Raw genomic sequence first — 14,626 nt, forward strand, 5'->3', positions numbered from 1 at the left:
CAAAGTCCATGAAATTTTGCAGACATATTCTAGAAACTAATATCTATATCTGTGGTTTTCCAGATTTCTGTTAAAATATTCGGTTTCAAAGTTACGCGGTTATGTCTATGCAAAAAATGTTGTCAATCCGTAGGTAGCTCTGTTGCGGCGTTATTGAACGACAAATGCGTGAAAGATAGAGTGCTATCCCGCGGGAACTGTTTGTTTTTTCGAGATAAATTCAAATTCAAATTCAAAATGTTTTTATTCAATTAGACTTTTACAAGTTTTTTCGAATCGTCAAAAGCATCTACCACTGGTTCGGAATGCCTTCCCTACCGAGAAGAACCAGCAAGAAACTCGGCGGTTGCTCTTTTCAAAGATTTGATATACAATATTATGCCATGTATAAAAGCAATTGAAGTCCTGCGTATTGCTGGAGCGAATCGAAGTTCAAATCCACGCTTTTTTATCATTTACATAATCTTCGATAGTATAATATGCTTTTCTCAAGAGCATATTTTTAATAGATTTTTGAACCTGTGTAAAGGCAAGTCCAAAATTGACTGAGGAATTTTGTTATAGAAGATTATACCCATTCCCACAAATGACTTTTGGACCTCCCTGAGGCGGAGCGTAGGAGTCGCAAGCCTGTTACGGTGTCTAGTCAGCCTGTTGTGTAGATCGCCAACCTTCTTGTAACTAAGAATATTTTGTCTTACAAAAATTATGTTGCTGTAAGACATAATATAAGATAAAAAGTAGCCTATGTCCTTCCCCGGAAAATATCTTAAGTCGGTACCAAATTTCATTAAAATCGGTTCAGCGGTTTAGCCGTGAAAGCGTAGCAGACAGACAGACAGACAGACAGACAGACAAACAGGGATATGTTTGTGATGTAACTACAAATTCACGGTTTTCGGATTTTTCCCCTTATGGCTATAAGACCTACCCGCCTATCATGATTCTAGGTTTACGGGAAGTAAGTAACTTAATGTAGGATTTTTTGACAGACGGAGAGACGGACAAACAAACAGACATACAGCGAAGGGATCCTATAAGGTTTCCTTTTATCCTTTTGAGGTACGAAACCCTAAAATTAATCATCACCCTCATGATCAAGCCATTGCCAGTCCACTACTAAGCACAAGGTCTCCTCTAAGAATAAGAAGGGTAAATACTAAAATATATAAATATAAAAATTATAGGCACATATGAGTTTTCGTATTTTATTTTATTAAATTAGATAGCACTAGAGTTAGACTTGTTAGTTTAATTTCAAGACGGCCTATCGGCTCTGTCGGCCTCTATCCGACAGTGACGGATTTGTACTCGGGCCAGTCTATGAATCCATCGTGGTTCTTGTCGGCCTGCTTCAAAGCGCCCTCTACGATCTCCGACAGATCTGCGTCGGTATACTTCACCACCGACTCCTCCTTCGTGCCGTCTGAGTCTGGAATCATATTTAAGAATAAATTATGCGCTTGCTGCGCTCGCACTTAACCTGCTGGATGACTCACTAACTCAATATTTAACGATCAATGATAACCACTGACATTTATTTATAATCCATTGAAGGTTTTCTAAAAGAATACTTTTAATGTCACTCAGTAAAACAGTAATATAAACTCAACCACTGTCAACTGAGCTCGGTCGTATCATTCATCGCTGAACATTGATGTAGCGAATTAACATGCTGTTGTAAGTTTCTTAAAATAAAAGTTAATAAAACTGATTTTGTAACTACCTACCCGTTTTATTAGGTAAACTAAGTAACTCATATGAGTATTTATAGGTCTATGCTCATACCATGGATCACCTGTAGATTATTTCGACCGATTTTTTGCCCCACCGGCCACGGGGGAGCACAGTGCCTATGTCAGACTCCTACAGAGTAAAAACCTCACGAAGTTCCATCCCATCCCTGACGAAGTTTGTTCCAATAGAATTAGGAAAACTGGACATCGACTCATAATTTATAAATATACTAGAGGATGCCCGCGACTTCATCCGCGTGGATTTAGATTTTTATAGATCCCGTGGGAACTGTTAGATTTTCCGGGATAAAAAGTTGCCTATTTCGATTACAGGGATGCAAGCTACTTTGGTACCAAATTTCATACAAATCGGTTAAGTGGATGGGTCTTTAGGAATCCCGCGGGAACTCTTTGATTTTCCGGGATAAAAAGTAGCCTATGTCCGTCCCCGGGATATAAGCTAACCCTGTACCAAATTTACATTATTTTCGGTTACATTGTTGGGCCGTTAAAAGTTAGCGGACAGACAGACAGACAGACAGACATACTTTCGCATTTATAATATTGGTATAGATAGTATAGATTATGAAATTCGCAAAATAAATTAATTGTTGAGATAAAACGCTCAGGGGTCAAACGCGTTACGTATACACAATTACCTAAAATTGGCAAATTCTAGCACTTACTTCGCTTGCACTTTCGCTTGTTTTCCTGTTGCATTAATATTTCATAAACATTTAGAAGTGTTAAGGAGGAAAATAAGGAAATGCAATGTCAATGACTAGAAAAAAAACAATTCCACTAACTAAAATCTAGTTAATCTAATAATACAAGCCAAGAAAATGCGCTTGCTTCGTTCTTTTCTCTGAAAATGCTCTTTGTAGCCGGGTAGTTACGTATAAGGTAATAAGAAAAAGCATAAAGATATAAGCATAGATAAGAAACGTTTATTTAAAATAATAGGAAACAATTTTATAAAAGTCAACGCTCACAGAAATATTAACTTGTTGTCGGTGCATTCCCGACAGTTTCAACAAACACTGACTGACTGACAGGGTTGACTCGGGCACATGCATTGGGTTTAGGTCTATCTAAACCCGTATCCTGTATAATCTATATAACCTTCGTTATTTACGTCTCTTAGATTTAACGCAAGGTCTAAAGTTGTTCCGATTTACATCCTCTATAAGGGTAACAATTGTCGGTGTATGCCCGACTAATCCCAATAAACAGGGGATTTAGGTCATGACGATCCTTTAAGAGTATGAACAAGATTAAAAATCTGTAGGATATACACCGACAAGAGCTGTTTACATAGCATACTGTCCTATATTTTCTCCCCACGTGCGATTTTGGTAGCATTGAGTTTAGTTCTATACATACTAAACCCATATTCTACATAATCTATATAACCATCGTTATTTATGTCTGTATGGTTCAACGCTAGGTCCAAAGTTGCTTCGATTTGTGCGTCTGTGTATACAGGGTGCTTTGCGTCCGTTGCACCTGGAAGAAAACTGTTGGTAAATAAATGATTTTATAAATAAAAGTACTTTTTATTAAGGGTTTTCTAGTTATTTTTAAGGGGTTCGTACCTCAAAAAGAACTCTTATAGGACCACTTCGTTGTGTCTGTCCTACCAACGCCTCCAAAATTTTTTATTATAGAATTACATTAACTCTTGTATACATAATATATTCGGTAATAAATAAAATTATTTTCGCCATTTTAGTGTTTGTGTTAATTTAAGTCGGTTTTATATTTCTTTTGAAATTTTTTTATTTCACAATTTTTAGTGGCCCCACTGTACTATAATATGCTATGCCCAGTTAAAACCCTACTGTTTACTAAGCTATTACACTGATCGCGAGCAATTCGCTCTTATCCATTGAGGAGTTCTGTTCTCCATCTCCGAAGATATTCATCAGATCTTCACCAAACTAAAATTGAAATCGGTTCATATTTGGCGGAGTTGTGACAAACATACGAAAAACCGGCCAAGTGCGAGTCAGATTCGCGCACTGAGGATTCCGTACTCGGGTATTTTTTCCAACATTTTGCACAATAACTCAAAAACTATTACGCATAAAAATAAATTTAAAAATAAATAAAAATCTGTTTTAGAATGTACAGGTAAAGCCTTTTCATATGATACCCCACTTATTTTTGGTATAGTTATCTTACTTTGAAAATTAAAACACATTTTAATTTTTTTTTAAATGATGTAACCACACGTTCGGGGTTTTCAGATTTTATTCCTGTACTTGTGCTATAAGACCTACCTAGCTTCCAAATTTCATGACTGTAGGTCAACGGGAAGTACCCTACAGGTTTCTTGACAGACACGACGAACAGACAGATAGACAGACAGTCAGAAAACAAAGTGATCCTATAAGGGTTCCGTTTTTCCTTTTAAGGTACGGAACCCTAAAAAACATAAAGTCGAATTGAGAACCTACTCATGTTTTTTGAAGTCGGTTAAAAAATACCGTTCCTCCTTTATCTCCGAAATATTACTAGCAACTACCTACTTTTTATCTCCGAAATTCAAAGATCTTCCACGGATTTTTAAAATTCCACGTCGTCTCGGATATTATCAAGTAAACTAATAAGATATATTTTTATTTCTTTTGGAATTTAATGATATTTAGGTATTTAAGAGATATTTACATAATATGTATTACGTAGGTATATAAATAAATAATATTACTAATAAAACTCACCCCAATAGCAATCACATCACAAAACACGGAATGCCTACTTGGTATCAATGTAGGTTTACACAAACCCATTTTCATATGGGACTATAGTAATTGAATCTGTAGATCGATTCCGTTAAACCTGAATCAATCATTAGGTATTACAATCGCAATTGTTGTTATTGCCTAAAATGGTGTGCTTGTTGCAGCAATGCATTGTAGCCAATAGCGAGCGAGCGTCAACCAATCAGAGGTGATTGCGATCGTGACATTATAGCTGTCATTCTACCGCAATCGAACTGCTGATCGCAACTGCGTTATCGCCAAGAAATTCTGCCCTTTGATTGGCTGTGAAAAAAGGTATACAGCGAATGAACCAATGAAACGGCAGAATTTCTTGACGATAGCGATAACCATGAATACGTTTTTCTTACACAATCGAGGGGGGGGGGCAGATTTTTTAGTCATTATGATCGTGATCATCGCCGACTCACAAAGCACTGGTCTGAGGCTTAGATCTATAGAGCGCACTTTAACTTTGCTCAGACTTAAGACACTGTTAAAACGAGACATTATACCGATGGCATAAATCTGTCTCGTTTTAACCGAAACTTAAGTCTAAGCAAAAGCACTCAAAGTGCGCTCTATAGATTTCAACCTGAGAGTGAGAAGGGTTTTGGCCATAGTCCATTACGCTGGCCAAGTGCGGATTGGCAGACTTCACAAACCTTTGAGAACAATATGGAGAACTCTCAAGTAGGCGAGTTTCCTCGCGATGTTTTCCTTCACCGTTTTTGAAAGTATCATTGTATCTTTTTCTTACGAATGTGATAGAAAAGGACGGACAAACTTAGATTTAATTTAGAACTGGCAAACTTCGTGACTTTAGGTGCCAGTATTGAGCAGTGTATAGACTATAGAGTAGCACTAACAGTCATTAATTTAAAATCCATCCTTTTTTAGCAATATTCAAAAGAAAAAGATGGCAGATACTCTTAGTTTAGAAAAAAGCGTCAGAATCGACGCCAGTATCGGAGTAATAGAATGTCAATAGACGTGCAGTAAAAAACTGCAGCAGCGGGGTCTTCTCCGTTTGACCTAGGTAGGTAGGTTTGACGGGGGTAAGGGCCTCGAGGCATGGCCTCCTTGCCAGGGTGTGGCGCGAGGAAGAACCCTTCCCCGCGCCAAACCCCCAATCCATCCATACTAATATTATAAATGCGAAAGTGTGTCTGTCTGTCTGCTACCTTTTCACGGCCCAACAGTTTAACCGATTCTGACGTTTGGTACAGAGTTAGCTTATATCCCGGGGACGGACATAGGCTACTTTTTATCCCGGAAAATCAAAGACTTCCCACCAGATTCCTAAAAACCCATCCGCTCAACCGATTTGTATGAAATTTGGTACCCAGGTAGCTTGCGCCCCTGTAATTGACATAGACATTTTATCCTGGAAAATCAAATAGTTCCCACGGGATCTTTAGAAACCAAAATCCACGCGGACGAAGTCGCGGGCATCTTCTAGTAAATATATCATAAATAGGATTTGGGGTCCCAAGGTGTTGGAATGGTGACCTCCTACCGGAAAGCGCAGCGTTAGGAGACCTCCCACTAGGATAGACGACATCAGTCTGCGGGAGCCGCTGGATTGCGGCGGCGCAAGACCGTTGCGTGTGTAAGCCCTTACAAGACACCTATGTCCAGCCGTAGACGTTTATCGGTTGATAATGATGATAACACAAAAGACAAAAATAAAACACAGACACCAGTACAAATTATTTCACATTTTATTTCTATAAACAACACACAACCCATCAAAACATATATTGACAACACAGACATACATTTACAATGTATATTGTATATACATATATTTTCGAAAAAAATTGTATATACAACACAGACTAGAGAAAAAAGATAGCTTACCAGGTATCTATATTTTTTTTCTTTATTCTGTGAACTTTTTAAACATTTTTGAATGTCCAACTTTACGAATAACAAAAATTAATGCAGTTTCCCAAGCAAAATATATACATAAATAATTGTAGGTATCAATCTTGGTATCAATATAAAATTTATATTTGTGACACCAAAAAACTACAACTTTACTGAGAAAAAAAATGTTTTTTCATTAAAAAAAATTGTCTATTTCACGAATCCTCCTATTTAAAAAAAAACTTTCATTGACAAAAAAACTCGAGAAATAGGGGTTGAAAAAAAAAGAAAATTATGAAATTCGAATTTCTAGCTCATAGGCTATATCTATTTTTTTTTTTAATTCTTTAATTTAAAATTAAAATATAAATAAATACACAACGATGGATTAACAACGTCTGAGGAATGAGACCATTCATTGAGTTTGATTAGTTATTATTCAAACATTATTCAATTCAATGAACCATTCTTAAAGAATAAACTAATTATTCTTAAGTTTAACTAAGATAAAGAATGGAAGATTAAAAAAAATCGTAATTTTAAGTGGAGACAGGAAGCACAAATTCAATCATTCATTTATAAAATGTACACGTCTTCGGCGCAACGCGTACCTACAGGGTACCTATCAACTAAAACTGTATGTACCACACATAGCACAGTTTATTCCGTCGCTTCTTCTGCTTGAGGCATGTTGGCTTTAATGCTCAAGTGTCAAGTTCATTTTACCGTAATCGAGCCTCTGAGTACTTTTACTTTTAGTCTTGGCTCCACTCTGTTCTGCAAGTGTGCGTTGCGCCTAAGTAACAAATACTCAGATCCTTGAGTATAAATTTCTAAGTTAAAAAATCGACATCGAATTTTTTATCAATGGTTGAGTCTGATGGCAACTAAAATTTTTACCTTAGAGAATGCGCATCTCTTTCTTACCAGTGTAATTAGAAAAGGACAGGCAAACTTATTTTATTTTCAAACTGTCAAACCTGTTAAGGGGCCAGTCTTGAGAATAGCGTTAAATGAGTAGCAATATTTAGAGTATTTAATTTCAAATTCATTTTGCGTCCTATTTTATTGAGCTATAAAAAAGGATGTAACCAAAACACTAGCAAAAACTAAGCGTTATTATTATACTATTGTACAATGTAATGCCAATAACCATTTGCCTAATCTTTTAGTTTTAATGATTTAGTATTTTTCAAACCCGCATTGTATACCGTGCATACTCGGGTCAATGCCCCACCTACGACGCGGCATTGACTTCGAGTGCCCTATTTACGCAACAATCCTTGACTTTTAGCGTCAGTCAGATGTTTTATTTGATATATATTGTGAACTTTTGAAAATACAGGATCGTAGATTTTTTTATGGTATCTTATCAGTAACCATCAGCACTATCGCCTGTCTTCGTTTTTGCTAGCGTTCTGGTTACACCATGTATTAAAAAAAAAGATGCTGGTGCTCTAAATTATTTAGTTTAGAAAGAGACATCAGAATCAACGCCTTAGATGACTATCAACTAACTTGAGTTTTTTTTTTAATTTGACCACTAGGAACGCTCTTAATTTTCGTTTTGAATAAATATTAACTGTCAAATATCAAGTCACAATGTTTAAGGCCTCATTCGCACGAGAGCTTTTTTTAACGTCCGTTAAAAAAGCGTTCAAATAGAATAAATGCATTCCCAAGTATCTGTTCACACGTCAACGCTTTTTTACACGCGCATTGTTGTATTTCCAGCGCAACGCCGGGTTTTAACGCAACGCTTTTTTAACACTCGTGCGAATTAGGGCTAAGTCTAGTGTTAGTAACGTAAAAAGTTACACTCGAAGTATGGAATGGTATTATTTTTTTTCTTTTATATGGCAACAATGAAATTGAAATGCTAGATTTTTTTTAATATTATATTCTAAAGGCATTAATTTCATTATACTGGCTCTTTTTGATATTTTATATAAGAGTATAAAAAATATTGGCACATTAGAAGGTAAAAAATATAAGTAGGTAGGTTATGAAACAATATTTAAAGATTTAGTGACTGATAAATAGAATTTTAAATTCAGTTTAAATTTTTGAATACTTTTTCTGTAAACTAAGACTGTAAATTTTTCTTTTTATTACTTATACTGAGCTTATAGACTAAGTTTTGGGTTTTTTTTATTACGTAGGTATACATAAATAAGGAAAAGGAGTAGGTGACTTTTTGTATAGTAGCTTAATTGAGTATTTTAATATGTAATAGAAAGTGATTTATATGAAAATATTTTTTAATTTTAAATTGGCTATAGTAATTTACTCAGTCCCTAAAATCATTACAGACATATTTCCAGTGTTGCCACACCAAAGAAAATCCTACCAAAATGGTAGGAAGGATAATCTCAATCAGTCTATCGGGTTATCCTTCTTTATTTTGGTTTTTCTGTTGCGCCCTAATAAATTCAGGATAATCTATAAATCCATCCCGATTATGGTCATCCATGTTTAGAATAGGGTCAATTAAGTTGGTTAGTTCGTCGTCTTTGAAGATTTTTTCTTCGGGCGGTGGGGTTCCTGGTTGCGGTTGTTGCTTGTGACCTTGCTCTGTGGTTGTCAACCGAAATGGCGTACAGTTGCCATGACAACCACGGTTGATGGATGGTACATAGAAATGAAAGACAAGACAAGTAAATGAATAAAAGGGCAACCCTGGTCCAACCCCCCAATATGAACCCTGGTCCAATTCCCTAATTTGGACCCAGTCACCGAGCACATTTGACATTTCTTTTTAATGCATTGAAAGTTTTCTACGAAAAATTATTGCAATATATATCTCAGTGAAGGAACTATTGTCAAATGAGCTTGGTGACTATCATTCAGTGTTATACACTTGAGTTAGCGTATCACCGCGCTGTTCCCTAATGTCAGGGTCCACATTCAGGTCCAATCCCCGAATGTGGGCCCTGGTCCAATGCCACAATATGGACCCTGGTCCAATCCCCAATATGGACCATGGTCCACTCCCACAACTCCCACAATAGACCCTGGTCCAATCCCACAATATGGACCCTGGTCCAATCTCCCAATATGGACCATGGTCCAATCCCCTGTCAGGGGATATGATATGATAAAGCCAATCTTACGTAAGCCCCTTACATGTAAAAGCAAGTATAAAAAATAAAATAGCTAGGTATTAATATGGTAATAAAAATAACATTTTACTGATCTCACAAAGACAATAATACACAGTTCCCCAAAAATTTACAAATTCAAACCAGCGGAACAAACGAGTCTAGAAATTGCCGGATCAGATGCCAAAATCAGTCAGATAACAATCGCTATTGCACTTTATTGCTAGCAATAGTCGCTATTTTTTTTAAAGTCTTTACAGGGTGAACCTTTTGTACCTGGGCTGGGAGATACTATGTATTAAGAGTGCTCTCCATGGTTGTTCTTTAGTCGAGCGTGAGAGCATGCTATGCTATCAACATTTAAGTAGGTATGGGTGAAAAATACTCCAAAACGATATGCGTTATTTGTTAAATCAACGTTGGCTATTGCGTTAATTTTACGCAAATCAATTAACATTTTTTAACAAATTAAAGACATTTGAAATTATTCCTTGGTAAAGATTGCCATAAAGCAAAATAGTTTTGCAATTTTTACGTTTTTTACATGGTTTATTTACGCACGAAGTTCCCTCATTTAATTTAAAATAGAGATCTTTCAAAGGTTAATTTCAAAATAAACATAGTTTTACTATATTAATAGTTTTAAGGAGAGATAAATCGATATATGGCTTAGTTATAGATATAGAAAAACAAAGACTAGAATAATATCTGTAATATGTTTGTATGGAGAAGCACATATTATGAAGTGTAACCTTAAGTATTTTGTGGACTAATAAATTAAGATGTCTCACCGTGCCAATGTATGAGGGACTTAATCAGTTCACATCCGTCGAGCTTGTTGTTATTATCAGCATCGTGCATTTTGAAGTAGTGGAATTGCAGTTCTTGCTCCGACATCTTTGAGGTGTCTATGGGCACCTCCATGTGCTCTTGAATGTGTCTATGGGAAAACAACATAAATTCTAAAAAAAATATTTAAATACCTTATTTATCAAGGGTATACAAATCACCCCTATGTAAAATGCTCAGCGATTTTTATTAGTTTAGGAGATATTATGATATTCTTCATAAGGAAAAAAGGAACCCTTATAGGATCACTTCGTTGTCTGTCTGCCTGCCTGTCTGTCTGTCTGTCTGTCTGTCCATCAGTCTGTCTGTCTGTCAAGAAAACCTATAGGGTACTTCCCGTTGACCTAGGATCATGAAATTTGGCAGGTAGGTAGGTCTTATAGCACAAGGAAAAAATCCGAAAACCATGAATTTCTGGTTACATCACAAAAAAAATGAAAGTGTGTTCATGAACAAATATAATTAGTATTTTCAATTTTCATAGAAAGATAACTATAATAAATGGGGTATCATATGAAAGGGTTTTACCTGTACATTCTAAAACAATTTTTAATTTAGTTTTAACCATATTAGTTTTTGATTTATCATCCAAAATGTCAAAAAAACACCAAGAAACCAAAAGCTTAATTTGCAAAGTGACTTTGCAATTAGGCATTGTAAGGTCTACATCTCCTGAGGATGCCCCGGTGTCGGGGCGAAACGCGCGTCGAGTGGTGTTGCGATTTGTGTGGTGCTGCGTGGTGGTGGTGCGTGTGGCTTGCTTGGTGGCTGGCTTTTGCTGCATGATTATCAGTGGGAGGGCGGGCGGTGCATGTCGCATGCTGCATTTGCACCATACAGATTTCTTTGGTTTGGCGGATTATAGGAAATAAAGCTTTTGGTACCTTGTATATCATGGAATTCCGCAAAATAACGCCTATACTACAAAAGAACACCAGACTACAGAACCCTCAGTGCGCGAGTCTGACTCGGACATGGCCGGTTTTTTTACTGATTTATGAATAAGATACTCACTCTCTCTCATGTGCTATGTTTGCAGCATCTAATATATGAGGGTCTGAAAACAAGAAAAACACAATAAATCCATACCAATATTATAGATGCGAAAGTGTGTCTGTCTGTCTGTCTGCTACCTTTTCACGGCCCAGCAGTGTAACCGATTCTGACGAAATTTGGTACAGGGTTAGCTTATATCCCGGGGACGGACATAGGCTACTTTTTATGCTGGAAAATCAAACAGTTCCCACGGGAACTATAAGAATCTAAATCCACGCGGACGAAGTTGCGGGCATTTTCTAGTATTCATATAATTTTACTTCCAAGATTCATCCCTGGTATGCACAGAAGTGTATACTTGGTTTCTGCAAAACTTTTAAGTAAATTGTCAAAAACATATCAAACACAAGTGTAAATTAAAAATTTATAACACCCCCGACAAGTGAAGGTTACAGTAACTAGAAAAGAGCTGATAACTTTCAAACGGCTGAACCGATTTTCTTTGATGATAGCTAAGAACACTCTCGATCAAGCCACCTTTCAAACAAAAAAAAACTAAATTAAAATCGGTTCTTTCGTTTAGGCGCTACGATGCCACAGACAGATACACAGATACACAGATATACAGATACACAGATATACAGATACACACGTCAAACTTATAACACCCCTCTTTTTGGGTTGGGGGTTAAAAATAGTTTGCTTCTCTTGTATGGTTGAAATCATAGACTTATTATTTTTTCGCTACGGTTGAAATATTATGTTTACTTGGGTAAACATCATCATGATCATCCCATTTCCGCCCCACTACTGAGTACGGGTCTCCTCTCAGAATGAGAAGGGTTTAAGCCATAGTCTGCCACACTGGCCCAATGCCCTTGAGGAGTTTGTTGCACAGGTATTTGCTGAACAGATACCTGTTGGTGATACTGTTGTTGTCTGTTGTTAGTTCTTGTTGGGAGACTGTTGTTGGTTGTTGTTGGAAGAGCTGTTGTAGGGGGAAGCTAAACAGAATTACAGTTACCATTGCCATGGTGTCCATGTCCCTGAGGAGTTTGCTGCACTGGTATCTGCTGTACAGGCACCTGTTGCTGATACTGTTGTTGGGGGGGCTGTTGTTGGAATGGCTGTTGAGGTGGCTGTTGTTGGTACTGCTGTTGTTGTTGTGGAGGTTGTTGGTACTGCTGTTGAGGGGGAGGCGGCGGCTGTTGATATTGTTGTTGCTAGTGAGATAAACAGAGAAGGTACATCAATCAATCTGCCTGTCTGAGTCCACTACTGAGCGTATGCCCATGATACGATGCAATTTAATGGAAAATCATCATCGTCATAAAACAAAGGTGTATGTATGTATGTATAATTGAAAATAATTTTGTCTGCCCGGCTAGCATGGGCAGTAGATAAAAATTATATCCCCCGATTATATCCACTGATGTCATACAAATCAGTGGATATAATCGGGGATATAATTTTTATCTACTGCCCATGCTAGCCGGACTGGTTGTTCATCACTTATCCATTCAGGATTATTCATCTGATTGAATTGAAATTTTGTAGTTGGTTTTGAAACTTGCATAAAGGTTTCTCACATAGTACCATCAATGTACAAAAAGTGCAGCATGTGAGTCACATTGTAATGCATGCTAATCTCATACTATACAAAAATTAATGTCTGTCTGTTCAATGATGCATTAAATTTAAATTAATTACAAAAATTACATTTAACAGGCTATTTAGTAAGTTTAGTTTTATTAATTCTCTAAGTTTTAGACTCCCCAACTTTCCTAACAATGTTTTCGTTAACAGTTAAAGCAAGTGATATTTAATTGCTTAGTAAGCACATCACAACAAGGACTTCAAAATTTTACAGGCAACTGAGGCTCTTCAAATGACCACTTTAAAAAAATTGTTAAGTAGGTTCTAAGTAATTTTAGTAGAATTTCCATTGATAGCTAATGTACCACATTGCTATTATGTATCATGCAACATTCACTACTTAGGTGTGAAATTAGATAAATATTAATCAAATTGGGATTTCAAATATGAATACGTGTAAAAACCATTACCTGATAATTCTGTGGGGGAACTCCAGGCGCTACTTTTTGCTGATATTGCTGGCATATCGTAAACTGAAAAACAGCTGCCAATACTATTAAACGATACATTTTTCCCTGTAAACAAGTTAAAACAACTAAATTAACCTCTATTTCTCTTATAAAAATCTTTGATTACTTAAATATCTACGTACTTTTACTAAATTTTCCCAAAAAGTTTTACACACTTTCGTAAACTTACTGTAGGTTTTTAACAGTGGCAGTTTTGTAATTAAATCACTGACGAAACGTGTTAATTCACTTACGTGGACGCGATAAAGCACCTAATCGAATCGATATTGATAAAAGTTAATGTAAGCAACTCGCTTTTTAATTTCTGCGGACGTTTTCAAAAAACAAGTTTCCAAGTTTCCCTTTCGATTTCGAAACACGTCACTTGGAGATGTCAATTGTCAATGTCAGATTGACGTGACGTTGACATTTGCTGTTTGCGCTTACGTTCGGAAACTTGTAGTGTTACGGCGCTAAGGAAAATATCACACTATCAATATTCAATCTTTTACAGCAAAAGAGTTTTCAATACGTCAATGGAGTTTTGACGTGACAACGTCTTATAATTCGATAGAGCCGGCTGCACGCACGAAAAAACATGACTCATGCGGCGTTACCTCGCTCTGAGGCGTTTCATGTAAGGCTTGAAGTGCAAGCGAGAGCGCGGAACGAGCGACAAAGAAGCACAATCGGCCAACACACAGCAAAAAAAAACGAGTCAGACTCAGTTCCGTACTCAGCTCTTTTTCCGACATTCTGCACGATAATTCCAAACTATTAACTATGTTACTAACAGGTTAGATTGATAGAACGATTATGTTCCTTACCACCCCAAATTAAAACAACGGTTGTTAAATAAGCGTCTTTATTTGTTCTATTTTACTCAAAACCTCGTCCACATCGAAATTCTTAGTCTTAAAATACGACTCTATCTCTTGTAACGTCTTCCCTTTAATATCTAGTAACTAAGCGTAGAAATAACCAAGACATACAAACATGATCCCTGTATTCATCAGAAACAGCCTATGGTATCCCATTTCAGAAATGGGACCTACTTACTTGCCAAATTTCATGATTCTAGGTCAACGGGAAGTACCCTAAAGGTTTCTTGACGGACGGATGGACGGACGGACAGACAGACAGACAGACAACAAAGTGATCCTTATAAGGGTTCCGTTTTTCCTTTTCAGGTACGGATCCCTAAA

At 36.7% G+C, this 14,626-nt stretch overlaps 1 protein-coding gene across 6 annotated transcripts; it reads right to left on the bottom strand.

The window, feature by feature from the left end:
* Positions 1-1,226: 1,226 nt before the first annotated feature.
* LOC123879522 (multiple coagulation factor deficiency protein 2 homolog) lies at positions 1,227-13,802 on the bottom strand. Of its 6 annotated transcripts, none has more exons than XM_045927284.1 (6): positions 13,612-13,796; positions 13,383-13,487; positions 12,341-12,539; positions 11,335-11,377; positions 10,263-10,411; positions 1,227-1,432 (listed from the first exon to the last, which is right to left on the bottom strand). In XM_045927284.1, exons 2-6 carry the CDS (start codon positions 13,479-13,481, stop codon positions 1,287-1,289), a joined length of 636 nt encoding a protein of 211 aa, XP_045783240.1. In that variant the 5' UTR covers positions 13,482-13,487; positions 13,612-13,796; the 3' UTR covers positions 1,227-1,286. The 6 variants fall into 6 exon arrangements, with proteins under 6 accessions (XP_045783240.1, XP_045783239.1, XP_045783237.1 ...); XM_045927283.1 differs by lacking the exon at positions 1,227-1,432 and adding an exon at positions 2,721-3,242; XM_045927281.1 differs by lacking the exon at positions 1,227-1,432 and adding an exon at positions 8,083-8,944 and having other exon boundaries at positions 13,676-13,802.
* Between the last annotated feature and the right edge of the window lie 824 nt (positions 13,803-14,626).

Source organism: Maniola jurtina, chromosome 28 (genome assembly GCF_905333055.1).
Source record: "Maniola jurtina chromosome 28, ilManJurt1.1, whole genome shotgun sequence".
NCBI classification, from domain to species: Eukaryota; Metazoa; Arthropoda; class Insecta; order Lepidoptera; family Nymphalidae; genus Maniola; species Maniola jurtina.

What these genes read in the sequence shown, in the direction of transcription:
- LOC123879522 (XM_045927281.1), bottom strand. Translation starts at nt 13,481, where the DNA reads ATGTATCGTTTAATAGTATTGGCAGCTGTTTTTCAGTTTACGATATGC. An exon ending in AACATAGCACATGAGAGAGA is followed by an intron (nt 10,412 to 11,334) that starts GTGAGTATCTTA and finishes GTTTTCCCATAG; the next exon opens with ACACATTCAAGAGCACATGG. An exon ending in GTCCCTCATACATTGGCACG is followed by an intron (nt 8,945 to 10,262) that starts GTGAGACATCTT and finishes TGACAACCACAG; the next exon opens with AGCAAGGTCACAAGCAACAA.